Here is a 27,880-nt window from a genome sequence, read left to right as displayed (position 1 = left end):
TGACCAGTGTACAGGTTTTGCCTAAGAAGAATGGGATGCTCTGGGATTCCCATTTTTCTAAGCACATTTCTCAGCTTTATATGCTCAGCACATCTGAAGGCCTTCCTATAACCAGTGAAGCACATATGAATTTCTTTTTAATATTGTCTTCTCAATTATTCAGTGTGTATTGGTAATACTGTATTTTGCTCCTTGGCCTGTTCTAAAGGCAGGTTGCACATCTGGCAATTCCCTTTCCATGTAGGGCTCTAATCTGCATTGGTTAACCTTAACATTATTTTGCTATTATCTGCAATTAAGGATATTGTATGATAGTTTGCATACTCTGTTAAGTCTCCTCTCTTTGGCCGTGGTATATAGACTGACCTCTTCCAGTCTGTTCGTCACTGTGTTGTTCTCCAGATTTAATGGCATAGTTTGGTTTGAAGCTTTACTCATTCTTCTTCTGTTGCTTGCTGTATTGATATTCCATCAATTCCTGTAGCCTTTCAACTTGGTAATGACTGAAGTACTGATCTAACCTCATATTCTAATACTAAAGGTTTTTGTAAATAGGAAATATCTTATAAGATATGGATGCTGAAATCTCTACTGTACAGAATTTCAGTATACGCCTTCCCTCTTTGTTTGGTCTTCTATGAATCAGTTACTTTATGTCCACTGGTGTATTTTAATGTACCAATTTGAGGTTGAAACCTTCTTTTGAGTTCAGAGACCTTTTGGAAGACTTACCTTGTTTTTTCATGTCTGTCTCCATCTTCAATGTCTTTACAGATGTCACTGTATTACAGTTTGTTGTATCTTCTAACAGCTCCCTGAAATTCTTTCCTGAGAACTTTGTTTTTCTTGGCTCTGGCTTCTCTTCTTGGCATTTTCTTCTGTTTCCTGGCCTTTGGCAGTCTTTTCACATTCATCCTTAACAACTATTTTCATTTCATCATTTAAAATATGTTGACTCCTGATATTCTCCTTAAAAATAGTGGGTATATACTCAAGATTATACTGTGGAAACTGGTTGGCTATGTTCATCTACTTCAGCTTGACTTGGAACTTGAACATGAGCAGTTCACAATCTATTCCATAATCAGCCCCTGGCTTTACTGTTATATCTGCTTGTACCAACAATATAGTCAATTTGATTTCTGTGTACTCCATCTGGTAATGTCCATGTATATAACCATTGTTTTGCTTGTTTGAAGATTGTGTTAGCAAATATTACCATTTACCATGAGTTAATAATTTCAGGAAGAACAAAGTAAGTTTACTAGTATGCAGTGTTTATTGATTTCTCATAGATAAAAATGCATATTGCTTAGCATTGAAGCAAGGTGCCGCAATATTAACATCAACAGATATTTCAAAAGCCTGTTGATGTGAATTATTTATTATTTATATTCTGATAAACTAAGGCAGCCTTCCTGTCGGCCCTCCCAGGTAAACCAGACAGGACACATGATGAGATAAGCTAATTCTACTTTATTGTAAGGCTACGTTAACAGAATCTTGCAAATCTGAAGTACAAATCTCCTGCCCTCCTTATCTACCACCAGAGTAATTACGGAGGGCCCTTTTTAAGTTTCTTTTTTTTGGCCATTATTCTGTTGTGAACTTCTTTCTCTTTTATCTAATTGTTCCCTAGGGAGCATCTCTTCCCCCCATCTTCCAAGGCCACCCTCACACTCCATCACACTTCCCCAACCTGGATGTACAGAAATCCTTGGCTGTTGCTGAGAATTTGGGAGTTCATCACATACCTCTGGAAGAAGTTGAGGTTGGGAAAGGTTGGACTAAGGATGTTTTACACTCAGAAATGGTGCAGGACATCTCCAGGCACAACACATTCCTCCAAAAGAGTGTTCCTGCTGAGTTAGTTATTTGTAAGGAAGAAGCAGAAAAAAGGAAGCACCTCCAATGTGCAATCCCATTCAATATGGCCTTCTCACAGAAGCCACTGATACTTCTTGCCTTGCAATAAGGTGCAAAAGCACTATCTCTTTAGAGGAGATGGAGTCATCTGGGCTTCCAAAGTAATCATTTTCTACAATAGCTGAACACCAAAAGACTGGTGAAACATTAAGAATTCTTGCTAGAGTCATCTTGTTTAATTTTTCCATTCCTAACCCTTCTTTTCTTCTGTGACAGGTCTTTTTAGATTGTAAGCCTGAGGAGAAGGGCTGCCTGTTTTTATTTATTATGTAAGTTATTCTTGTAGCCTATCAGGCAGAATGGCACAATTAAAATGCTTTGAATAAATAAGTCAATGTAATATACGTTTTCCACAATTACATGTTCAGTTACCTAGGCATCAGTCAAAATATATGCAATGAGTTTGAAACATTTAGTCATTTAAAAATTTCTAGAGGACTGATTCTTAACATTTGTAGCTACTAAGTGACAAACATACAATCTACAGTCAAGGTTGTTTTTAGATATAGCCCCAAACTGTAATTTATTTTGAGGATGTTTAGAAAAATAAAAATGCAGAATATATATTATATAAATGTATATATTATATAAATCTGAATACCTGAAACCAACTCTTCCCACAAACTGTCATTGGCTTGGAACTGACAATTCCAGTTTTGGTATTGTTACAAAGTGCTTTGTTACTAAACATTGCTATTCAAGTTTTAGTGATATATTGTAGAGGGTAAGGGAGATCACGCTGGCAGAAATGTGCAAGAACCATTACATAAGCAAAGAGGGCTGAAACATTCTTTAAGTCCTGGGAAGCACAATAGTATTTGGAGGTGATCCCCTAATTCACTGGGGTATAAGGAGGAGGAGAAGCACCATGAATGTCAGGGCAGCCACGCTCTGAATAAGACTCAGACTCACTTAGAAGGTCTAAGGATTTCTGGTTTTATTAGAACGGTGTGGGTGCAAAGAGAAAGACGGGAATCCTTATGTGGTGACCGGGTGCCCTGTTTATACTTTGCTGGCGGACGTTGTGCTTCTCTACCCTCGGGCCAGGACTGTATGGGTGCTTGAGACTGCGATGCGTCAGCTGATGGGCAATCCTGGCGATCTCCTTTGTCTCCCTGTCTTCGTCTGGACTGGGTGCGTCCCCTGAAGGTGTTTCCCCGATCTTCTGATAGGCGTTAATTCCTGTCTGATGGGCGCTCCCATTATGTTGGATATCCCTCTGTGGACATGCGTGCCTGAGGGAGGTGTGAATGCATCCCCGGGGGGAATGGGAAGGCGTTCCCCTTACCTCTTTATGGGTGCTAAGTTTGGTCTGAAGGGCTTATCTATTGTGTTGGGGGTTCCCTTCTGGATATGGGTGCTTGAGTGATTTAGGGATTATGCTTATCCCTTCCTCTTACCTAATGTGCATGTTCCCCGTTGTGATGCACATATGCCTTGCAACGGGGAACATGACAATGAAGCTTGCAAGATTCTACCATAGCCTATCTCAATAAAATATATTTCTGGATTTTCTGTGGAATTTTTGGTCTGATCTACATAGAGGGACTGCCACATATTCCTATTTCTGCTTTAAATAAGGATCAGACTGATTCATGGAGGATAAAGGCAAGTCAGTTAGTCCTGATTACTATGCATTATCCCCACCATCAGTGGTAGCATGCTTTTGGGTATCAATGGCTGGATAGCTTGTCTAGGAGAGTGCTGCTGTTCTTATGTCCTGCTTATTGTGGGCATCTCTTTGGCCAGTATGGGGAGTATATTGCTGGATAAGAGAGTCCTTTGAAGTGATCCAGCAGAGGTCTTATATTCTCTGAGAGACAAGACTGGAGAAACAGATTGTGTCACAAATGATGGTAACACTAAAGCTAATTTAATATCTAAAACATTGTTATCTAAAATTCAGCAGTGAATGTGCACAATTCTCTATTGTTAATGTTGCATTAATGTAATTAATTGATGTTTGGAGATTTGATGCAAATATGTCATCTTTTTGCTTAGGAACCATTAATTAGGTTAATTCAACACTGAAGAAGAGACTGATAGCTGAAGAATATGATATCATAAACATCTATATATTTGAAGAATATCTTAAATAAAAAGGAATTTTATAGCAGTTCATGTGCAGTGACTGACTGATTGATTACAACATCCTGTAGTTCAAAAAACTGTAAGCAATGACATTAACTTTCCTCATAAAGCAGTCAGTAGCTTAGGGCAACTCTATTTTTGGAATGGCTTAATGCCTTTTAACCAATATCTCACTTTGCATTCATCTGACTGAAAAGATCCTTTGGGATCTATAACTCCTAGGTAGCGTGAATTATGATGATGTAGGTCTGACCCTATCTTTCATTTTTGCATAAAATTATTCCAGGGTGTTATATATATGTAACATATAAAGTCAGCCTAAATCTACAGAGATACAGCATCAACACTTCTGTTGAAAACGGCTGTACAGCTAAGAAAAAAGACTTTCTTATGTAGACTCATTATCATTCTGTAAGTGGACTATCAGCATAGCTTTGCATTTTCGGCATGACCATGGACATAGCTGGTATCTGTAGATCAGATTTGGGTATCAGTAAGCTAACCAATATCTAGCTTGCAATGAGGTGCATTACTGCCTTGGAATCATGAAATTACAAGAGGAGTTGACCTAACATCCTGGCAGAAAATTTAGGAAAGATTTCCAGTTGGGAGATAGTTAAGATAACAATAGAGTTGAGTATTATTACTGACATTTTTTTGTATCACAAAGATAACAAGGGCTAAGAGGCTGGTATGGTAGCAATCTTGCTGCCGTTGGGCTAGAAAAGAAACTGAAAGTGAAATTGCTAGATTAAAGAAATCAGAAGTCATAAGGATGCAGGAAGCCTTTTTCTGCATAAAAGTCAGGAATCACCATACTGTTTTATTAAAGATTCTAGGTTTGAGTTTTCTAAATAGAAATGTGGCATAATCCAATTCCCTTTTTTTTTTATTTCCCTCTCTTGCTAGGAATTCTATTTCTATAAAATTTGTCATCTAATTTGAATTTTTAATGATATTGTTGATATTCAGAAAATTGAAAGTAAAAGTCAATTATCTACTGTATATGCAAAAAGTATTGTTTTATCCATCTGTACACCATAACTATGAAGACTCCGTAATTATGAAGACATTGCTTTCCTAAATTGGAGAAATAAGTTCTGATAGTGTAATCCATGAATCCCACTCATTGGATCGTCACCTTGTTGTGGTGAGTGGGCTTGTGTGTTCTCAATGAACCCTGTGAGCGAAGCCATCACGAGTCAGGTACTCCTGGTAGGGTCACCCATGGCGGTGAGGTCCAGGGGGAGGAGCCAGACAAAGAACAATCCAAGAAAGTCCTCAATGGCAGAACGAGTGGAAGATAGCAAGGTTTATTGTTACAATGGCCATGAAGGCAGATGAAGGCTGCAGCAGATAAAAGGACACCAGTTGTCATGGTATCCATGCCATTGGATTAGTGACTTTTTCTGTGAAGGTTGTGTGCTGATGTGCACCAATCTCCACACATAAAACAAACTCATGTACACAGGCATCTTCCAACTACACTAAACCCAACTCAACTAATTAAAAGTCCCATGGTGACTGGCAAATGGCAACAGGGGCAGGAGTGCGAAATCTGGAAGCCCCTAGTCACGGACCAGCACATGGGCAGTGGATTACAGATTCAGTCGTCCTGACTCAAGGTCTGAGGCAGTTGAATGGTTTGGCAGCCATATCCATGACTGAGCAGTCCTATTCAGGATCCACTCTGCTCACCCCATATGGGGAAGGGGCTAGAAAAGGTGCTCTAAACATAGTCTGCCTCATTTTTCTCCCTGATTGGATTACTACATCCAATGGGGTCACCATATAGCAGTCAAAAAAGACATGAATTTTGGAATGTGGAATATATGGACACTGTAAGACAATATGGATAGTGAATGCCCTGAACGCAGGACTGCCATTATTGCAAGGGAGTTGAGACATTTTAATATAGATATAGCAGCACTTCAAGAAACCCGAAGAGCAGGACAGGGACAGCTGAAGGAAGAAAAAGGTTATCGACGCTGAAACTCAGCACAATTTCGCTGGACTGGCCATGTTGTTCAAATGCCTGATCATTGTCTTCCAAAGCAGCTACTTTACTCTTAACTTAAGAATGGAAAACGGAATATTGGTGGACAGGAAAAGAGATTCAAAGTAAGTGGGAGGTAGAGACCAAAATCAATTTGGAACTAAAGCAAAACAGCATCTTTTGCTCTAACTCAGGTAGCACTTGGGCTGGTTTCACAATCACCATTAGTATGATACATTTGCGTAGCACAAAACCTTTGAGTTGAGACTAATCCACTATTGCATTTATAGCAGGAGGAGGAATGGGTGGGAGGTAGCCACTTTCTTTTCTCCTTTTAAACAAAAAATAAATGAACAGATGGTCCTACTGTTTTTCACAATTATCTGCACTCAAGTGCAAATTATTACTTCTCTCTCCTATCACTGCAGCCTATACAAAAGTAATACCTTGCTTCATCATCTAAATACTTATTATTTTTCCTGGCTCTTTCTGGGCAGCACGGCCAGGAATCTGTCCATTTTGTCACATGAGAAAAAGTGCCCTAAAATGATTTGTCTTTCATCCTGTTGTTCTGGAGACAGTTTGGTGTGAGAACATAAGGCAACCTTTCCAACCTTTCACACTTTGAAAAAGTTATTCTTTTGAAGACTGAAAAAAAAAGCTACAATAAAAAGAAGTCCTCTATGGACTTTTGTGTAGCTAAGAATGAAACACTGTTTATACACACAGCTGTAAAAAAGGAAGAACACACTTGCAAAGTAAGGTAGCCAATACAGTGTCCCAGTCTTGATAAGTATAAATGTCCCTGGCTGCATGCTCGCTGCATTTGTTGAAGGATCCTCTACCTGGATGAAGGATTCACCATGATGCATCTGAGTTGGCATGACAGTGAGCTGTCCAGATAGTTTTTCTAATCATGTAACTAGACTGGGTCAGTAGTTCTTGTTCACAGAAAATCCCCTAACCTAGCACTGTTACTTACTACTCCACCAGCAGGCACAATACAGACACAAACCAGCCGAATAGACCCTGTATTACATCCAGATGTCTAGGGTATGTTCTATCTCACTATCATCTGCCTGAAATATTTTTCTGCATTTTACATTGGAAATTACATACTCTTTCCCCTATATTTTCCACTAGTAGCTGAACCCAGATAGCTGATTAGGAAAAAAAAGCATTCCAATCACAGAGTGGTTAAAAGTAATAATAAAATTAAACACTATACTTACAGATTGTTTCAATGGTTGTAATTATTTTAAGAATAGGGTAGAGAACCTGAACTTGCATGTACATATAAATAGGGAGCACACAAAGGATAAGCACAACACACACACAGAGGCAAGCTCAAGTCAACATCCTTTTTTTTGGTAATAACGTGAAGGAAATTAACACCGAAGATGACCATTTTGAAGTCCACGCATCTTAAAGTTGCTGAGGTTGAGAAACACTGGCTTAATTAATGCTACTGCTGGCAAGGTGGATGGACAAATAAGAAGCACTTACTTGTTGTAATATAAGAAATATTACCAGAAGGAAGGCAAAATAATATGCACTTTATTTTACATTTCAGCAGCCCTTCTTTAAGCAATAAATTCCTCCACTGCTTAAGCCATGTTGGTGATGATACTGAACACCCGGTCTCATAGGTCACACCAGCCTTGTGCATCCAAAAATGTCAGCACTTGAAGTAATTCCATTAAGAAAGAAATTACAGAACCACACTGAAACAATGCAATAAAAACAGTCAAGGCAGATAGTTCATGCATTTTTCAAAAGATAATAATAGGATATCATAAAATGATGTCTTAGAAGATTATGTTAATTTCTTTTTAGATTTTTTTATTATTATTATTATTATTCCTGGTTTACTCCCTGGAATTTTCTTAAATAATTCAGACATTCAAAATGGGACTTTTAAAAAGATGTGATACTCTTTTATCATGCAAATAGGAACACAGAATGGCAATAGGAATTAAACTACTGATTAACCTTTCCCCCTCCCCCCCAAAAAAAGAAGAAAGAAAAGAAAAACATATCAAAGTTGCTCTGAAAAGCCCACTTTCCCCCAGGGAAATTAAATTGCAAATATATTCTCTTTTTGTTTTAAACTTTTTGGGGGACAGGCAGGTGCTGTGGGAAGTAAAAAAAAAGGGTATTCAAATGCAGATTCAGTAAAAAAAAATATACATCTTATTGGAGATTATAGCCGCTGGATGCTCTTAATGCAGTTCAAAGGCTCACTTAAGATACTGCAGAGAAACAAAGGAACAGCTCTTTTAATAGGAACTTCTGCTATGAAGAACAAAATGAAGATGGTTCATTTAATGAATGCAACATACAGGCTGAATTTTATAGGAGAAGCAACGAAGTCTTTATTCTGCAGTATCTTGATGTGGATGATGAAGATTTAGAAAGCACTTGCTAAACACAAATATTTAACTGACAGTTAACATATGTATTAACTGTCAACAAATACATTAAAAAAATAACTTGCCTATTTTCTTATTGAGAGCCCCCATCCACAAATCAATAATGTAATAGAGCATAATAACATCAAGTGCTCAAGTTTATTGATAAGCAGTATATACAAATCAATATTTCAGGCTGTTTCCATTTTTCCTCATCATCAGTGCAAGAAGCCTTTTACTCAGATTATCTGTAATCTGTAATCTGCATTATACATTATGCATAATTTATGGTTCTAACACATTTAAGAAAAGTACTCAAAGAAGGAAAAAAGTATGTAAGATCTTAGTTGGCATTTTCATAGAACAGGGTTCCCAACTTTTGTGGGTTGAAAAACTGGTCTTTGAGTGGCAGGCTGAACTCTAGAAATAAACAGGGGGAGGACAAAGAAGTGCTAGGCCTTTAAATGGTCTTACTTTCTCCAGGAGCTCATGTTGGGCAATCTCTTGCTGCATCTTGGCCCGCTGGCCACCGAGTCTCAAAGATCTCAGCTTCAGGGTACCATCAATTGCTCAGCTTCTCAGTCTCTCTACAAGTCTCTGCTGCACTCCAGAGACATTCCCCCAAGTCCCCAGTCCTCTACCTAACATTCCAGAAAAGGAAAAAATGTAGGGCTACATCCAGTGCCTTACATATAATATATAGAGATTCCTATTTTACTTTGGCCCAGAAGTGGTGAGAGCAGCAAAGTAGGGTTAATGATTGCAGTACCACTTATGTATAGCTCTGAATATGACCTGAGACTAGACTGAAGCCTTACTAGTTCTAGTGGCCAGAGCTGACTCCCCTATCTTAAGCACCACTCCTCGTTTCAAGATCGTTTGAATTTTTCTAGGGGCTGCTGCTGAGTGACTTCTTTCATTGCAGCGCCAGGGCCCAGGAGCTGCAGTGGGCAGTCCAGGTTCAAAGAGCCCAGCTTCAGAGTGGCACCAGTTGCTTATTTTCTGCATTTATGTCCTGGTCACTGCTGTTCTCTAGAGGCATGATATTTCACTTTTCAGACCTTGGGCCAAGATAAATGTAGTATCCTTTTTCTTCCTTTTGCATGCCCTCGTGCTTCTCATCTTCTGAACCAGGAAACTGAGAGGAGGCTGTAGGAGAAGTGGAATTTCTTCTATTAATAGTACATTTTTTGCTGGCAGAGGGACACCAAAGTGGCTAAAGATACAGTTTGGCAGAGAGCCATTGCTGCAAACATACCATATGATTCCTGTCTTGTCAAGAGGCCCATTTTACGCAGAACTGTGTATGCAACATATAATTAACTTTATATTTGTGACTTGACTGTGACTTATTATTGTCATTTCCAAGCTATTTTTCTCTGACAGCTACTGTTGTTCAATCATTTACTGACACTCAATTTCCTGGAATCTAAATAGCTTTCCGTTATTACCTCTTAATAACGATATCATTCAATTTTATATATGAAAGATTGTGGGGAGGCTGGAAAAGGAATGGAAGAGAGAGTAGACATAAACAATCAAGAGATAGAGGTTGAATCAATTAACGTGCATGCTGGCTGGCTGGGGAATTCTGGGAGTTGAAGTCCACACATCTTAAAGTTCCCAAGTTTGAAAAACACTGAATTAACAGCTTATCTCGCAAATGGCAACTTACCCCAGATGGAAAGAAACCTAAGAAGCAGTGCTTTAAATCCTTCAAAGAGATGCTACCTTGATTAACTTACTAACAATGAAAAATAAAAATTCCTTTTATAGTTTCCAGGATTCTGTATTTATTTTGGAGTAGCATTAAAGGTACCTCAGTAATATCTAATAGTTCTTGCTTCCTTGATCTTGATAAGCTGCATGGGACTTAATTGTATGATATGTAATATAACATGGCAAAATTATATTAATCCAGAGTCACGTTCTACATTTCCACCAGCTTCTAGTATTACTGATCCTGAAGTAATGCAGTGCCAATAAAATGCAAAATTCAAAAACCAAAACCAGCTGTTAAAACAGAATTCAGGCCATTTCATGTTTTATGAAGTAACTGTGTGTTCCCTGGAGTTTAGCAGTGTGGCATGCATGCATGAAATATTGAAATGCTGTTATCCAATTAGATATCCATAAAAGTTGCTAGGCCTCACCCAATACCATTTGTTAATCTAGGTATTGATACAAATTCCTTTTATTTGTTTTTTGAAGTCTTAAACTTTACATTTATTACTTTTTTCTTCATGAACTAAATGTTTTTGGTGTTACTGCTGCTTGTTTCTGTTATAAATGTGTAGTCATAAGATTTTGTTAATCTTCTGTTTGGTTTGGCTATCAAAGTAGATTAACTGAAAAGTGCTGTTGCTTTTCCCATTTAGCCTCATTATTCTTTTCCCTGCATTATTGCCTACTAAATACTGGCTGATAACAACTCTTTTCATCTGATTTAGGTTTTCTGGCTGACCACACTGCTGGGAACTCAGAAATATTAAAAAGATTTGGAGACTAGACTATACTACACTAGACTGGAATCAGTAATTAGTTTATTACAGCTTTTCTCAACTAGGGTTCTGCAAGAGATCATGACTGGGGGAAAAATGTTTTTTAAGCTTTGTGCCCTGAGCAACGCTACCACTCACAGTGGTGGGAATTTTTATGTGCCGTGACCCAGCTACCAGCCTGCACTTTGTTGCTCTTGTAAATACTGTAAAATGTGAATTATGTAGGTTGTATCATGAACTTTTTGTATTTTTTTGTGTGTGATTTTTTTTTTTGCAGGGGTTTCCTGAAACCTGAAAATTGTTTCAAGGGTTCTTCCAGAATATAAAGGTTGAGAAAGGCTGTCTATATTTTATATGATACCCTAATGCAGATAAAACATTGTTTATAGATGGTTTTCTTGACACCTATCTAGTAAGTATCTTTTCTGATATAGGGGAGCATAATCAGTGTAGAAGCTGTGGCATATTCTCAGTTTGAATCTACAGTACATGGGCATGTGCGTCCACATATCCTTCTTCAAATCTCTTGGCTTGGATCACCAAATTCTCTTTTGCAAACAGAAGGCTGGTTGTGCTTTCATGACACACTTAATTAGATCATTTAAAAGCCTAGTGGGGTTCACACACTCAGAAGTCCCGTTATTTTCAGCTCACAATTGGGCCCCAGTTAACTCTGGCATACTCATAGTTGTCAATTAAGCTACTTCAATGAGGTTCTGCTGTCATCCAAACCCTTAAGAGTGGATTAAGGTAAGGTTTAGCCTATTTCTGGCAGCCTAACATAGAGCTGAGAGGACGCGGTGGCGCTGCGGGTTAAACCGCTGAACTGTTGATCGGAAGGTCGGCGGTTCGAAACCGCGTGGCAGGGTGAGCTCCTGTTGCTAGTCCCAGCTCCTGCACACCAAGTAGTTTGAAAACATGCAAATGTGAGTAGATTAATTGGTACCGCTTCGGCGGGAAGGTAACAGCGTTCCATGAGTCATGCTGGCCACATGACCTGGAAGTGTCTGCGGACAACGCCGGCTCTAAAGGCTTAGAAACGGAAATGAGCACCGCCCCCTAGAGTCGGACACGACTGGACTTTACGTCAAGGGAAACCTTTACCTACCAACATAGAGCTGAGATCCTAGAATAACTCAGAAAAATGAAGCTGCTCTAGATAGGTGCCCTATGTTTTCTTTCCATATACTTCACATGTGGAATTGGAGTCAGAGCCAGTGTAGATAAGAGGCAGTATATCTCCCTACATCCCATCCGCAGTAGCTATGACCTCAATCAGGTCAGCACAGACATTTTTGGATCGCCCCTCCCAAAGTTGTTAAAGAACAGATAAGACGTCATGCCCACTACAAAGATGGTCAGAATGTCTTCTAAAACAGGGGTGCCCAAACTCCTCAGCTCATCAACCCCTTCATGAAGTTTCAGATTGTTCATCGACCCCCTAACATTTATTATATGAAAATAATTTAATAAATACTACTTTAACAGTAGTATGAACAACAATAATAACAACAATAATAGTAACATTGACCCCCTGAATAGTCCCATCAACCATTGGGGATTGATACTGATTAGTTTGGAGAACCCTGTTTAAAACCACTCTTCCCTAGTAAATTAAAGTAGCTCTGTTTGCTAGCTTGTCTGTCTGTTGAATAACCGGAGTAGTATTTACCTTAATATAATAGCAGATCCAGCTACTTTAGCCATGAAACCATGTGCAGGGAGAGGGGAATGGACTCTAAGCTTTTACCTCTTTCCAATTCATGTTGATACCCAGAATACTATATGCTACTCTACCTTAGCGAGTCTGTCAGGTATAAGGCATGGGAATGCAGCAAAATCTCCTTTCACATTTTTCAATCCCCTGGCTCTAATTTTCAGTTATATTTTCCCCATGTGAGCCAAATGCAGGCTTGTAACAGCTATTTGATGAAGGATAGTATAATTGTAGCATTCAGCTAAAAATTATGCTAGGTTTTACTATTAATATTTTATAATGCTGGACACTAAACAGATCTACAGTCATGCACAAAATAAAAAAAAAATTATACATGGCAACCTGCATGTTGTGAACATTCTCATCTTATTCATCACAAAATCCCTTATTAAACAGCAATTTGTAAGATACTTGTGTGTGATGACAAAGAAAATATATGTCAGTCTGTGGAATCTGATTATATATATTCCCAAATTGTGGAAAAGTATTAAACTGCATTCAGATTTTACATATTCTTTTATTTTATTAAAGCTAACATTCTGTCTATTTTGATATGAGCTGTAGTCCACTGGTAGACATTTACATAAATGTGACTAGAGCAGGCTAATACATTATACCACATTAGACAGGCTTCACAATGGGTGCACAGCCAAGCAACCCCAGTAATACTTAGCTCCTTAATAAGCTTAAGATTTTTGCTGCTGCCTGGCTTATTCTGGGAAAAAAGCATTTGTATCAGTGCACCATAGAAAAAACATACTTATAGTAAATCTTTAAAAATATTCAGGGAAAACTCAACCATATATTTATATCTCTGCATGTTTGCATTTGTAATCACCCCTGTCCTGCAAATCTTCTAGACATGAGATTGAGCAATTTTGGACTTAATGAAATTTACTTTCTATTTCATAAGGAGTAAACTGAAGTTTGTATACAAAATTGTATCTGCTCAAGAAGGTGGTTCCAAAACTGTAGAAAAAATGTCCAGGAATTTGTCTTTAAGCACCTATTCAGTAGTTTGTGGGGGGGGAAAATCCTTTCATACTTAGATTCCTTATCATCTCCTAAGCTTTCCTGATTTCAACTGTCTGATTGATGAGAAGAGATTGTTATCACTATTGCTAAACAAATAGGAATTGGAAAACATTGTTGATCTCCTGCAGATCTTTTAATGCCAGTGTACCTTCAGGAATGGAGAAGGTAAAGAACTGCAAGGAGCCTGTTATAGTTTCTTATGAACTCTAGAAACTAGACAAATGAGATATTAACATATTTCATACAAGAAGAACTGGCTCATAACCCCTGGCCTATATATTTATGGAGGTTTAACTACTATGCTTGTGCTTCAGATTATTCACAAACTATAATGCCTGCTACTGCTTAAAGCAACAACTTCTTTTCCTGGCTTGGGTGGTTATGCTCCACAGCTGCAGCACAATTTTGGGAAAAGACATGCTTAGTACAAGAATTTGTAGTCAAGTGATACATACGCACCCCTGCATGACCTAAAACACCCTTAAGAAATGAAGATTAAATGCTTTCTGAAGTAGTACTTAAAAGTACTATAGATGCCTTGCATCACAGCCATTTTCTTGATTCCAAAGACCAGATATGAAAATACCATTTTTAAAATAGCAATTATGATAATCTATATCACTGAGTAAATTCTTAAAGCTGATTAAACAAAGTATTACTACTGAAATTTCAGACTGAAGTTCTCAGGTATTCCATTACTAAATAATAAATCATACAGTCTCTTTAACAAAAGACTTTGATAGTGGGAAGAAAAAGAGAGAAGTTGGCCACACAGGTGGGCTTCCAAGGAAATTTTGTTACTTCTGTCTCAACACTCATTACTGTGTTCAGAAAAGAGAAGATCTTCCTGGGCAGGATTTAGGTCCTAAACTTTAGGGTATAAAATGGAAGTGGATGGGAGATCACAGAGGCAATGTGTGTAGGCATTTAACCACACTGTGCTCTTACTGATTACATTAAGAGACTTCTTATATTAGTTCCATTTTTCTGAGTTTATTTCTGTGTCAGTCCAAGTTTACACATTACATCTGTTTTGTGTTAAATGAGCATTTATCATTCTCATGTGTTAAATACACATGATGTATAACAACTTATCTATGGAATACAAAGGAGCAGGTTCCATTCTCCTAAATCATCCCTAGCTCAGTTTTTCTAATTGTTTTCATTTTGACTTTGACTTTGAGCTACATGAATAACAGTTCTCTTATTTCTGCCAAAAAAATGTCTCCCCAATAGGCTTACTCAGAGACTGATGATGTAAAGAACGATGCCTGGCAGTCTTCCAAAGTCCCCTTTCTTCTATCCTCTAGTCAGGTTAATGGTCTCTTTTGCCTCTCATTACTACATCCTACAAACTCAGTTAATGCAAGTTTGACAAATCCAGTGGTGTTTCTTATCTGTTAACATGGGAACAATGTTTCCACTATGCTAACATGGAAGGGCAGAACAGACAGTTCCAGTAATTGGTTTTGACACTTAACACAAGAGCCTCTTATAAATGGTTTCTCAGATGACATGGATGTTCTTATAACTTTAAATTTAATGCTGTGGTACAGATCATTGGAGCTTTTAAAATTTACTTTATGTTCTCTATGAGGGTCAGGTGCTTGGATATTTCCCCAACTCTTTCTCTGTGATATAAGGGTAACAAAGGCTACACTCCCTGATGGGCTGAAAATGAAGAATTGTCTGGATCATTTCCCAATCATTTTCAGAATGAATTGGGTTGTGAATTGCTATTTTCATTTTAGACTGCAGTGGTCACTTACTTGCTTTAGAACTGGAAAATATTAAAGAGCTCATTGGTATTTAAACCAGTGTTTCTCAACCTTAGCAAATTTAAGATGTGTGGACTTCAACTCCCAGAATTCCCCAGCCAGCATGGCTGGCTGGGGAATTCTGGGACTTGAAGTCCTCACATCTTAAAGTTGCCAAGCTTAAGAAACATTGATTTAAACTAATGTGGAAAAATTAAATTAACTGTAACTAAATCTACTCTTAGTACTGCAGGGAAAACAGGGAGCTGTTTCCAGCTCTGAGCATAGGAAGCTGCTGTTGTGGAGTCAAAACATTGGACTCTTCTTCTTAAGACTGCCTATCTGCATTGCTAACTGCTCTCCAATGCATCACACTGAGATATCTCACTTGCTTTCCTTCCTCTCCTTCCCATCCCCAAGATGCACACTATAATATTTTTCCTGATTATGAGATGTGGAGATCTCAAATATTTGCACAATTAAGTGACTTTCAAGTTGTCATAATAAGAATATTGCCCTTATACAAATTTCAGAATTTGTATTATTATGGACTGAACAATTTTTTGTATGACCAGAGTATATGAAATTTAACCATTCAACAGTAGGGTATTATGCCAGAGGAAGATGTTAAAGTTTGCCATATGGCTGTGGCAATTATACGTAGGTGGATTACATATTTTTGGTGATTTTTTCCTATTATTTGATCTTCTATTTTAATCTTCTTTCATTATTCACCTTGCATTATACAGTACTGTAATGTAAGCTTCCTAAAGTCAAGGTTTGGGAAAGCATATGAGTTCTAGCACATACATACATACATACATACATACCTATTCCCTCTCTAATTCATCAGCACATTTAGTTAACTCTCCATTCATTTTCCCAAATATTTTACAAGCTAAAAACTATTTGCAGCTCAGTTAATATAAAACTGTCAAATTTCTGTATGCTTTTATTTTCCATCTACCAAATATCTGTTTTTGCTTTGTGCCTAAGGATGAAAAAAAAGTAGAACAATTAAATGCTATGTTTTCAAAATAAGAAATCAGTGATTTTTTTTCTAGCAATTTTAAGTGCTTCTTGAACCCACCCTGGTGCCTATCAGAACTTCCCACATTCCCCTAAGTGGAAATTACAGGATGCATACTTCAAAACTTGAACATTAAGTATTTCATCCATTTTTTTACAATCCGTTCAATTACGTCTGATTTTTGGAGGCTGCCTGGACAAGTCCCTGCAGTTTTTTTGGCAAGGTTTTTTGGAAGCAGTTTGCCATTGCCTTCCTCCTAGGGCTGAGAGTGTGTGACTGGTCCAAGGTCACCAAGCTGGCTTTGTGCCCAAGGTGACACTAGAACTCATGGTCTCCTGTTTTCTAACTTGGTGGCTCAACCACTACACCTGACTGGCTCTTTGCTTTATCCCTACCCACCTGCATTCTGTAATATTTCACCTGGAATGGAAACCTGGACATTTCAAAAGGTTGCCCCTATTTGTGATTGTTGAGTTGGCTTAGTAATATTATTACCTTTGTATAGATTCTGGAATTCAATCACACAAAAGTGCTGATATTATATTGCCCTGGAACATTCATCAAGATCATCTTTTGAGTTTTCTTTTTTTCTGCTGAATAGATTTACTGAGTGGCTATTAAGAGCCAGTGTTTTTTGGCAGCATCACTTAAATTGTGAAGCTCACCCTGCATTTACAGTATTTTGTGATCCTTTTTAACATTATTGAAGGCCATTTCGTTTTTCCAAAGCTTTTAAATCTTAATGTCTTTTAGTGCTTTTAATTTCTGTTCCACTGATGTCATTTGCTCTTGCTGGTTTGATTTTATTTTATATTTCATGTTTGTATTTTTTTATTGTTTTGGTTTTTAGTGTAAGAAACCCTCTATTATACATTGTATGTGAGTGTGTGTGGTTGTATATATACAAGTAAAAAAACCAAAGATATTAACAACTAATTCCCTTGAAAATGAATCAGAACGTTATTTACTTCCATATTTTCTAGTTGTTTCAAACTATTGTTACAGTAGCTAAAACTTCTTTATATTTACAAAGTGGTAATACTTGCGGAGAATTGTTCACATCTTTTGTTTGTCTATCTCAGTTTGCTTGGGAAACAGATTTAAAAAAGATACTAATGATCATGATGATAAACAATATATGCCATTTCTAAAAACAAGTCAGCATTTCTAGGCTGTATGGTTATTATTGTTAAGATTACTTTATTTCTAAACGCAAGAATACTTCCAAGTGTCCCAAAAAGTGTAAGAAATCTCTTTGGGCTTGCTCACAATATGAAATATAGAACTTTTGAACGTCTATTCATTTTCTTCTCTCAAAACCTTGAGTGTGTGTCTGAGATGTACACACAGATTCAAAACATAGATTCAAAACATGAGTTTCATTCAATAAGAAAGGATTAAAGTGAGAATTCCTGAATTCCTTATCAAACATAGATTTTGCAGATTTCAACACTTGGATGAATTGTCAAATTTACTGAAAATAAAAAAAAAATGAAAAGCATAATGTTCCAGCTATCAAAACAGTTGGATGCTATATCTTATATTTCATTTTGCAGTGACGAAGGTATTAAGCAGATTATAATTGTAGATATAAACTACTACTTTATATTTAAAATTAGATATAAACTACTACTCAAATTGTAGTAGTAAAATGTATCTGGAAAGTTTTTATTGTGACCTCAGTAATGGAAGTGTATGAAAGGAAAGACATTATTTTCCATTCGTAATTCTCCTGTGTTTTTCCTCCAATTTTCCAGTTTTTTTTCTACCATAACATCCACCCAGAAACCTGGGACATTTTTAGTATGAATCAGGTGATCTCTGTGATTTTTACCATGATCCAAAGGAATGCAAGCCCAGGCAACATTGGTTACTATATAATGTACTTTCTAGAACACTACAGGTTTATTTCCTAAGTAAAATTTTCTCAATACATTTCAAAAGAAATAGTTGAGCAAAGATAAATGTTTATAAGGCTTTGTAATTTAATATTGAAACATGAAAAATAATGTCTTTAGTATAATATCACAATATACTCAAGCTATCTACGACTAGTTTTGTACAAGTTTGCACTGATCAGCACAATGCCCATGTATCTATAACATGATCAGACATCAACAGTCATTCTGTAGAATGGAAGCCAATTAACTTACATTAACTCAGTTTAATTCAGCTCAAGCATTACCTCTGTGAAGACAATTTTGCAGCATTAATGCTGGAGCTGCAGGTTAGTAGACTGGCCACTGGCAGAAACACTCACCACATTCCACCTACTTGTCTCTCCCCACTCAGTGCTGAAGGCCCTTGGCTACCTTTTCATCATTTCACTGGGCTTCTTAAATTAAGCAGATGGATGACCTTTTTTCTTGTTTTTTACTCCACCACCACCACACAAGGATGTGGTCTGTCTGGTTGTTCTGCTGGATGGACTGTTAGTTTATGAGGGGGAGACCTTAGCATTGTGAGGGCTACAGTAGGGAGAACAATCATAGCGCAGCATGAAAGTACTTCTGTGTGTGTGTCTGTGTGTGTCTGTGTGTAAATCCAACAGCTGTATGAAAAGGCCTATGTCTCTTGCTACTTATTTAGATATTCAAGGGAGACCACAGGATCTTTCATTTTTATTCTTCAACAGTTCAACTGAGCAATGGAGTTAAGAAATTATGCCAGCATAATTTATAGTCTCTAAGATGCCAAAAGATGGCTGCTTTTGGAAAAGATCCTAAGTAGCAAAGCACATGCTTTGTATGCCAGACTCCCAGGTCAGAGTGGAACAGAGTTCTGTCTGAAATCCTAGAAAGACATTGCCAGCTCCTGACAATACTGAGCTTGATGGGCCAGTGATCTGATACACATTAATGCAGTTTCCTATGAACAACTTTGCCCTTCTGGAAGTAAAAACCAAACCAAACCAAAACAATCTGGTTTTCTTAACTGTGGCATCTCTCCAAGTGTTTGGGGTTTCTGGTTCCAAAGAATGGTGTGTGGTGCTATTTAAAGTCAAAGGATCACTCCAATAAATTCTACAGACAGAACACAAGCCTCAACTATTAGCTACAATACAAAAGGACCTGTGCAATATAATAACAAATCTGATCATGACTTGTCCTCACATTCCCAAAAATAGATTGTAAATTCAGGATGGCATCTGTGTCTAGGAAGGCCTAGTTTCCAATTCCATTAATGATTAACTTTATCAACAAAAGCCACTTCCCATTTTCTGACAGAAAGTCTATAAAATGCCATTCTTTATCAGCTCCAGATGATAAATGTTCCCTAGAGCCAAGGAAGAATGATGCAAGTCTTGCCATTTTTCAAAATGTACAAATGGCAGAGGGAGAGAAGGAAGGAGGGAGGGGACTAGCAAAAAGATCTATATATCCAATTGTAGAAATACAATACAAAAGGGTTCTTTAGATATTTGGGAGGAATATATAAAAATGTCCTTATATGATTCCACTTATTTACAGTAATCATTACTGGCACCTTATCTTTGACTAGAGAACCAAAAAGAACTTCATTGAACAAGTTTAAATGGACTTTTCCTTCTAGATTTCTAAATGAACTGTAAACATTAGCTCTAGAAAGATAATAAAATAAATTCTCAATGTATTATTTTGTTACCATCTGTCAGAAACATTTATCATCAAACTTTTGGCATGTCTTTCTAAGAGTGGTGATATTTAAGTAATATATTAATGTATTTATGTGGTATAAAATGTCAGCACACGCCATCACATTGTGCGAATGCCAAAGATAATTATGTATAATACTCCTTGAAAATGGAACTCTTTATGCACGCATACTTCAATGACTCTGCTGAGTTTTTAACAACCACAACATAAAGATGAAGCCCAGCCTTAAAAAGTATTCCACTAAATTTTATATATTCACTAAAACTCCAAATCTGAGTTAACAGCTTTTCATAATGACAGTTTAAATCAAGAAAATGCCATACACTGTATTGTAACAATTCTCATCTTTCCTGTAAATTGCTGCTGGTGGTTTTTGAAAACACAGGAAATTGCTGGCAATTGACAATGTGACACACTGCAAGGATAGCTTGACTTTTGCACATTTACACAAAACTGTCTTACATTATTCATGCACAGCATTCAACACTTAGGCAATTATCAGAATCATTGATTTCTGAAATCCAGAGTCTTCCTTTCACACTAGACTAAAATCTCTTTTTTCCTTCTCTCTTCCCTCTGTCTTCTTCATAAAGATCAAATTAACATGGCAGCCAACAAATAAAAAAATCCTTAACTGTTTCAAGGATCAATAATCCTACTGGTTTTCAATGTACCAACACTTATTCGGAACATCATAGACTGGATTTTTATTGAAATTGCAGTTTAAGGGAGAGAAAAGCATTAGGGAGGAAATAACACAAATGACCAATAGATACATGATAGTTAAAAATACAAAGAGCCAATGTAAGGAATGCCTAAGACCAAATAAAAGACTCAGACTCTAAATCAAGTTTAAGCTCTGGCTTTTATTTAGAATAGAATGCACACCAGTAAAAAGCTGAGAGTGAGGGAAGCGTGCCAAAAGTTGAATTAAATAGTCTCGCGCCAAACAGTGCTCCATCCCCACACTCCCCGGGTGTGCCCCACGAGTTCCACAGAGTGACAGGCCATCAAGACTTGATAGGTGAGAGGTCGTCCAGCCCCATTCACCCTGGGCATCACCCTGTTTATCTTCCTGGGAGGTAATGGTCCATTACTGGGCGATTAGACCTCGATATTCCTCAAAAGCCCGGACGCGCCTTTCCAAACCTCGCCCTGATCCTTTCTTTATCAGGGGCGTCAATGGCCGATTACCGGGCAATGGGACCTTGTTTGTTCAGTAGATCTCTCAACCCCATTACCTTCTTTGTCCGGTTTATCGCCCGCACCTCTCCAGCCATTGACACGCATCTGCGCTTTGTCATGCGAGCCGTTACGGTGTCGCAAACATCGCAACGGCGATCATGACAGCCAAAGACTTTGGTTGCAGTATTTGAAATAATTAATACAAATTAATAAATGTTTTCATATAAGCATTATCTATCTGGTCCCTAAAAGCTGATAGCAATCTGATGGCACATAATCAAGAATATTTGAAGTTGCAATTACTGAATCCCATTGTGACAGGATACATTTGCAAAGATCAGAGTAAAAAGCATTGAAGCTGAACTAAAAGGCACTTGGAGAGGAACAAAGTAGTAAGAACAAAAACAATAGCCTTCTGCTGAATTTGCCCTCTGGATTCATAATAGCAAGCAACACCTTCTATAAATGGATTTTTCTCACCTGTCCCTTGCAATAGACTCACAGCATGCTTAGAATTAGACCATTTGAAGTTAAAACAAGAACTAAAAAATCCCCCACATCCCACCCACTAAAATTCTTTTTCGTCAATCCCTCTGCTGTTGCTTATGAATGAATGAATGAATTTTTGCTCTAATTTTACTTCCATTTGGACTTACATGCCCATTATGCCTTTGAATCCCACAATTTGAAGCTACATAGCTTCCAGATTTTCTGTCAATGAAATGCATGTATTAATATCAGTTCTGTTGGCTACATCATCCCCATCCACCAAATTATTTCTTTTATGGTGCAGAATAGAGGAGGGATCACCTGTTGTCCTACTTTCCTTCTACTACAGTTATATACAGAAAATAGTTAAAGCTGGAATAACCAAAGGCCACTCCTTTTAAGACTGTCCATGCCAATCACCCTCAGTACTGTTTTCAGTGGTTCTGGAAAGTTCTGCTCTTTCAACAGAGATACAGAAAATGTAGATTGTTGACATTAAGTCCTCTGCCTCTTTATTTCTTGCTTGTTCTTCATCTCTCTCTCTTTCTCTCTGCTTTTTCCTATGTTGTGTTCCCTTTTTCCACTTAACTGTTTTTGATGTTTACTAAATAAACATCAAGCTATATTTTTTGCTAATGGTATTGAGTGACATGTGGACTTGCCCTGATCTGGATACAGGGATTGACTGGGAATGTAAGCTAAACTGGAGACGACACACAAATTTCCCAACAGACTGTACACAGAGATCTTCACTTTACTCTTGTAGCCCCCCACAGATAATATTTATTTTATAGACTTTTCATATGAAATCTCATAAATACATGCCATAGTTTTAAACTGAAGCAAAAGGATATTTTAAAAATTTATGTATGCAGTTGTGCATACATTTTTAAAATCTCTTCCTTTAGGGAGTGTTCCAATATATGACATCAACATTAATACTTAATTTCCCTTCCCAAATTATGTTCAAGCCAATATGAGCATCATAGTTTATTTCTAAATGTAATTGACAAATTAGTGATACTTGGGCATCTGGTCAATACTTTTCCAGGCAGACATAATTGCTCAAAGAGCGTTAATGGAACTAGGTGATTCCTCCCCTCTCCTGCTTATATGTTAACTTGAACAAAGTTTTGTATAGTATGTATGTATTAGAGTGTATGTATGTATTAGACTTGTACTGCCTCAGTCAAAAGACACTTTACTTACACCTAGTAAAATTACAATTAAATGTCTGTGGTATAAAAAAACAACAAATTGATAAACATACATACATACAAATAATCAAACAGGCATGTCTGTTCATTCCCTTAACTGGACTATGAGGGTTTAATTAAAAAAATCTAAAGCACTTTTTAATCTACTTTCATCAGTGAGATTACTATGATGGAATACATTTTTAACTAACCCAGATCCTCTCTCCTTTTTACAATTTAACTATAAGAATTTATCCCAATCGTAAAATAAGGGGTGGTACAACAACAGACAAATAGAGGATGGCTGAGGTGCTAGAAATATTCTCTAATTTTCCCAATGTATTCTAATATATTTTGACAATACAATCAGTTCTCTTTCTTGGTAAAAGACAGAGGAAAACTTCAAAAGGAAAGGAGAAACATCCATTTCAAATGACATCATGAACCAGCTTGATGGTTGTGGATAATGGTTATAATGTTCCTCAGATAAAAAGGTTGTAAGTACAATTTTAAATTGGGAAAAGCTATTCTATCTTTTGAGAGCCAGTTTGGTGTAGTGGTTAAAGGCATCCAGCTAGAAACCAGGCTAGAAACTGGGAGACCGTGAGTTCTAGTCCCACCTTCGGCACAAAGCCACCTGGGAGATCATGGACCGGTCAGGCTCTCTCAGCCCTAGGAAGCAGGCAATGGCAAAGCACTTCCAAAACCTTGCCAAGAAAACTGCAGGGAGTAGTCCAGGCAGATGCCAGGTGTCAATATTGACTTGATGGAAAATCCCTGTCCCACCACTTCCATTTACTACTGACTGGGCCAAACAGTACACAACGGATTTGGAAAGCTTGATCTCTTGAAGATAGCTTGAATTTAATGATATTAGAGATAGTGAAATTACCTGAAATAAAAATAACACTTGAGTTGTACTTGGAAGCCTACTGGCAACCAGTGCAGTTCACAAATGATTTGGTAGCAACTGGCACACTGGATGAATTTGTGCAAAGGACTTTCTGGCCAGAGCCGTACCTGCTGTTCAGCCAGGATGGTAAATCCAAGAAGACTGGGTTCCCCCAAATTACTCACCAGTCCTGGGGAGGTGAGTGCAATCCTATTCAGGATCAACAGTGGAACCATTCCACTCAAAACATTCTCAAGAGGACGGTTTCTGGCCCTGCCCACTTTTGGAGTGCAGTTTTTAACATGGCACATGATGTTCATATGGCCCCTGACTGACAGAAGTTGTGCAAATTTGGTTTAACTGATCAGTTAGCATTCCATTAGTCATCTGCCTCCTTTTTTATTCAGGATGGTTGCTGATTGAAACCACATTTGTATCTATTCTTTCTTAAAATTCAACAGCCAACATCATCAGTCATTCTCATAAACTCTCCAAGAGCATATCTCCATTTACCGTCTCAGCTGCCCTGTCCTGTGCTGCTATTGGCTTGACTCTAAACCAGTTTAAGAAAACCTTGTCTAGACTAAGACATTCAACAACAGCTTGCAAGTTACTCAGTCCAGACTGCAAGTTATCACAATCCCCAGCTGCTGTGCCCACCTCCCTCTCTGTTCCAGGAAAACAACTGCCAGTTGCTTTCTTTCCTGTGAGGAGGTCTTACTGGAAATAAATACTTTCAAATGTGTGTGTGGCATATATACATACTTATATATATGCCGGGACTGGGAATTATACAGAATACAGAAGGGAACTCTGCTTCAATATCTCTATTAAGGCTATACGTTTCTTAAATGCTAAGAGTTTACGAGAAAGATGGCTGTCAAGAACCTGCTGCTCTGCAAGCTGGTTGCTCATAGAGCGAGCTACTTTTGGCTGCAGAATGGAAGGAATGAAAGAATAATTATCAGGCTCAAACAACTTCAAGAAAGTAAAGTAAAAAAAACAATAATAACAATATAGCCCCAACCAACTCCAAAATTAATTATTAGACAGAAGAGCTTTTGCAAAGCAGAAATCTGAACAAAATAATATGAAAGTAACACCAAATATCTGCTTGGAAAAGTTCCATGTTATTGCCAACAAAATGTTTGAATTCTGACAAGTTGGAAAAAAGTAATCATAAAAATAATTGGTTTACTTCTCCTATTTGAAGGCTTGCAGAGACTGAACAAGTAGAGTTCGTCTAATTACCTCATAGAGATGCCCTCAAAAATTTATGTATGATGCATCTCTGCATGGCAGAGGGCTTCCCCAAAACTTCTAATAACACTATAGTAATTGTGGAAACAGAAATTCAACAGATCCACAATTGATCCACAGTCATTTTCTTCAGAATTCAGTGAAATATATATATATATTTAAAATAGTCATACTATAATGCTTTTAATTAAAAATCATTGTTCCATTCCACCTTAGTCCAAAATATGGAATTACATGAAACCTACCTTAGATAGACCACCTACTTCCAAATAAAAGCAGATAATGAAAACATTCCATGTGACCCAGAGAGCAGTCCAAATGGAGTACTAAGTGAAAGAAAGGGGAAAAAAAGAAAAAAATATGATAAAAATATGATATACATGTATGCTGTAGATCAAACATATACAAGATCAATAAGTACAGCACTTCTGGGAACCACCAGGCAGGGAGTTTCCAGAAAGATTTCTCTACTCTGAAACCTGTAGAACTGCAGCCAACTGCAAATCCAATATTCTTTCCTTCACTGACTACACTTAAAGAAAGTTAGATTAATTATTTATGGTGCTATATTAGTCAATTGATACCAATAAATTCTGCCACGTTGACCTAACTATGCATTTAATTCTAATGATATATTTCTACATCAAATGCATGGAAGCAATCACACCACAGCCTCATTTTGCTGAGTCTCCTAAGAAATGTCTAAAACCCAAGAAATCTGATAATCAGAATAAATAAGCTTGTGATTAATAAAATAATGTTCTGAATTAAATTTCTCCAGATTATCAAACATTGGCATAAATACCTATACACAATAAATTGTATTATCAAGGTTTTGCCTGAATTTATTTATTTATTTGATTTCTATAGCCACCCATCTCAGTGACTCTGGGCAGCTTACAACAATAAAACCACAGAACAGTTAAAACAATTATAATTAAAACAGTTAAAATATAAATAAATACAGAATAAATATACATGGCTGCTAAGCGAGCAATGCATGGATGTTAATACAGCCAAGAGACGGGACCATCCACACGTTCGAGGTCCCAGGCCGGGGCACAAAGCCAGGTCTTCACGGCCTTACGAAAGGCCAGCAGTGTCCGGGACATCCTAATTTCTGGAGGGAGAACGTTCCAGAGGGCAGGCGCTACGGAAGAGAAGGCACGCCTTCTAGTTCCCGCCAACCGACACTCTCTGGCTGACGGGACCCACAGCATACCCAACCTCGATCGAATTGGACAGGCAGAAACAACTGGAAGAAGGCAGTCCCTTAGGTAACCTGGCCCCAAGCCATGAAGGCCTTTAAAGGTGACAACCAGCACCTTGAATTGCACCCGGAAGCACACCGGCAACCAATGCAGCTCCCGTAGCAGTGTTGTTACATGTGTCGAGTACCCGACACCATTTTACTATCCATGCAGCTGCATTCTGCACCAGTTGAAGCTTCTGAATGGTCTTCAAGGGCAGCCCCATGTAGAGTGCATTACAGTAGTCCAGACGGGAGGTCACGAGGACATGAGTGACTGTGAGCAAAGCCTCTCGGTCTAAGAATGGGCACAGCTGGCGTACAACCCAAAGGTGTGCAAAGGCCCTCCTAGCCACAGCTGCCACCTGCTCTTCGAGCAGGAGCCATGAGTCTACTAGGATGCCCAGATTGCGCACCGGGTCTGTCTGGGGCAGTGCAACCCCATCCAAGACCAAAGGTGGAAAAACCTTAGCACCGGGAGGCCCACAAACCCAAAGCCACTCAGTCTTGCTTGGGTTGAGTTGAAGCCCATTGCACCCTATCCAGGCCCTTACAGCCTCTAGGCACTGGGTCAGGACATCCACGGCATCACTCAGACGGTCTGGGGTAGAGATATAAAGCTGAGTATCATCAGCATAGTGATGGTATCTTACCCCAAACTGTCGGATCACCTCTCCCAATGGTCTCACGTAGATGTTAAATAGGAGAGGGGAGAGAACTGAGCCCTGAGGCACCCCACAGAGTAGGGGACGTGGGCTGGACCTTTCGTCCCCTATCAACACCGACTGGAACTGACCCCAGAGGAAGGAGGAGAACCAGCACAACACTGTGCCGCCCACCCCCAACTCCCGAAGCTGGTCCAGAAGGATACCATGATTGATGGTATCGAAGGCCGCTGAGAGGTCAAGAAGAGCAAGGATGGTCACACTGCCCCCATCCTGCTCCCGCCAGAGGTCATCTAAGAGTGCGATCAATGCCATCTCAATCCCATAACCCAGCCTGAACCCTGACTGAAAAGTGTCCAGATAATCTGCTTCATCCAGGGTCCTCTGCAGCTGCCATGCAACCACTCTCTCCACAACCTTCCCCAAAAAGGGGAGGTTGGAGACTGGACGAAAGCTGTCCAGGCTGGTTGGGTTGAGCGATGGCCCCTTGAGGAGAGGATGCACCACCACGTACTTAAGAGCTGGCGGGAGCACCCCCTCTCTCAAAGAGGAATTAACCACCGCCCAGACTCAATCACGTGCCTCCTCCCGGGCAGCCTTGATCAACCAGGAAGGGCACGGATCTAATACAGAAGTGGCTGAACTAGTAGCTGAGAGGGTCCTGTCCACTTCCTCAGGTGCAACCGGATCAAACTCCCCCCAGATAACCATGCCAGACTTTGCTCTCATATCCTCCACTGGCCCTGCCTTAAAGCTGGAGTCCAATGTAGAGCGAATGCGAGTGACTTTATCCGCTGGATGTGCAGCATATTCCTCACAGCGACCCTGCAGGTGAGGCTCGGTAT

General features: G+C 38.5%; 1 protein-coding gene across 1 annotated transcript in view; it reads right to left on the bottom strand.

Moving 5' to 3' along the window:
• NKAIN3 (sodium/potassium transporting ATPase interacting 3) overlaps window positions 1–27,880 on the bottom strand; it is a 221,528-nt gene that overhangs the window by 75,538 nt on the left and 118,110 nt on the right. The window contains exon 3 of the mRNA XM_063300241.1: window positions 25,367–25,447. Within this exon, the coding sequence (XP_063156311.1) occupies window positions 25,367–25,447 (81 nt within the window). The remainder of the gene's footprint in view (window positions 1–25,366; window positions 25,448–27,880) is intronic.

The sequence above is a fragment of the Candoia aspera genome, chromosome 3, assembly GCF_035149785.1.
Source record: "Candoia aspera isolate rCanAsp1 chromosome 3, rCanAsp1.hap2, whole genome shotgun sequence".
NCBI classification, from domain to species: Eukaryota; Metazoa; Chordata; class Lepidosauria; order Squamata; family Boidae; genus Candoia; species Candoia aspera.
The sequence above is the reverse complement of the archived record's forward strand: the minus strand, read 5'-3'. Positions and strand labels throughout refer to the sequence as shown.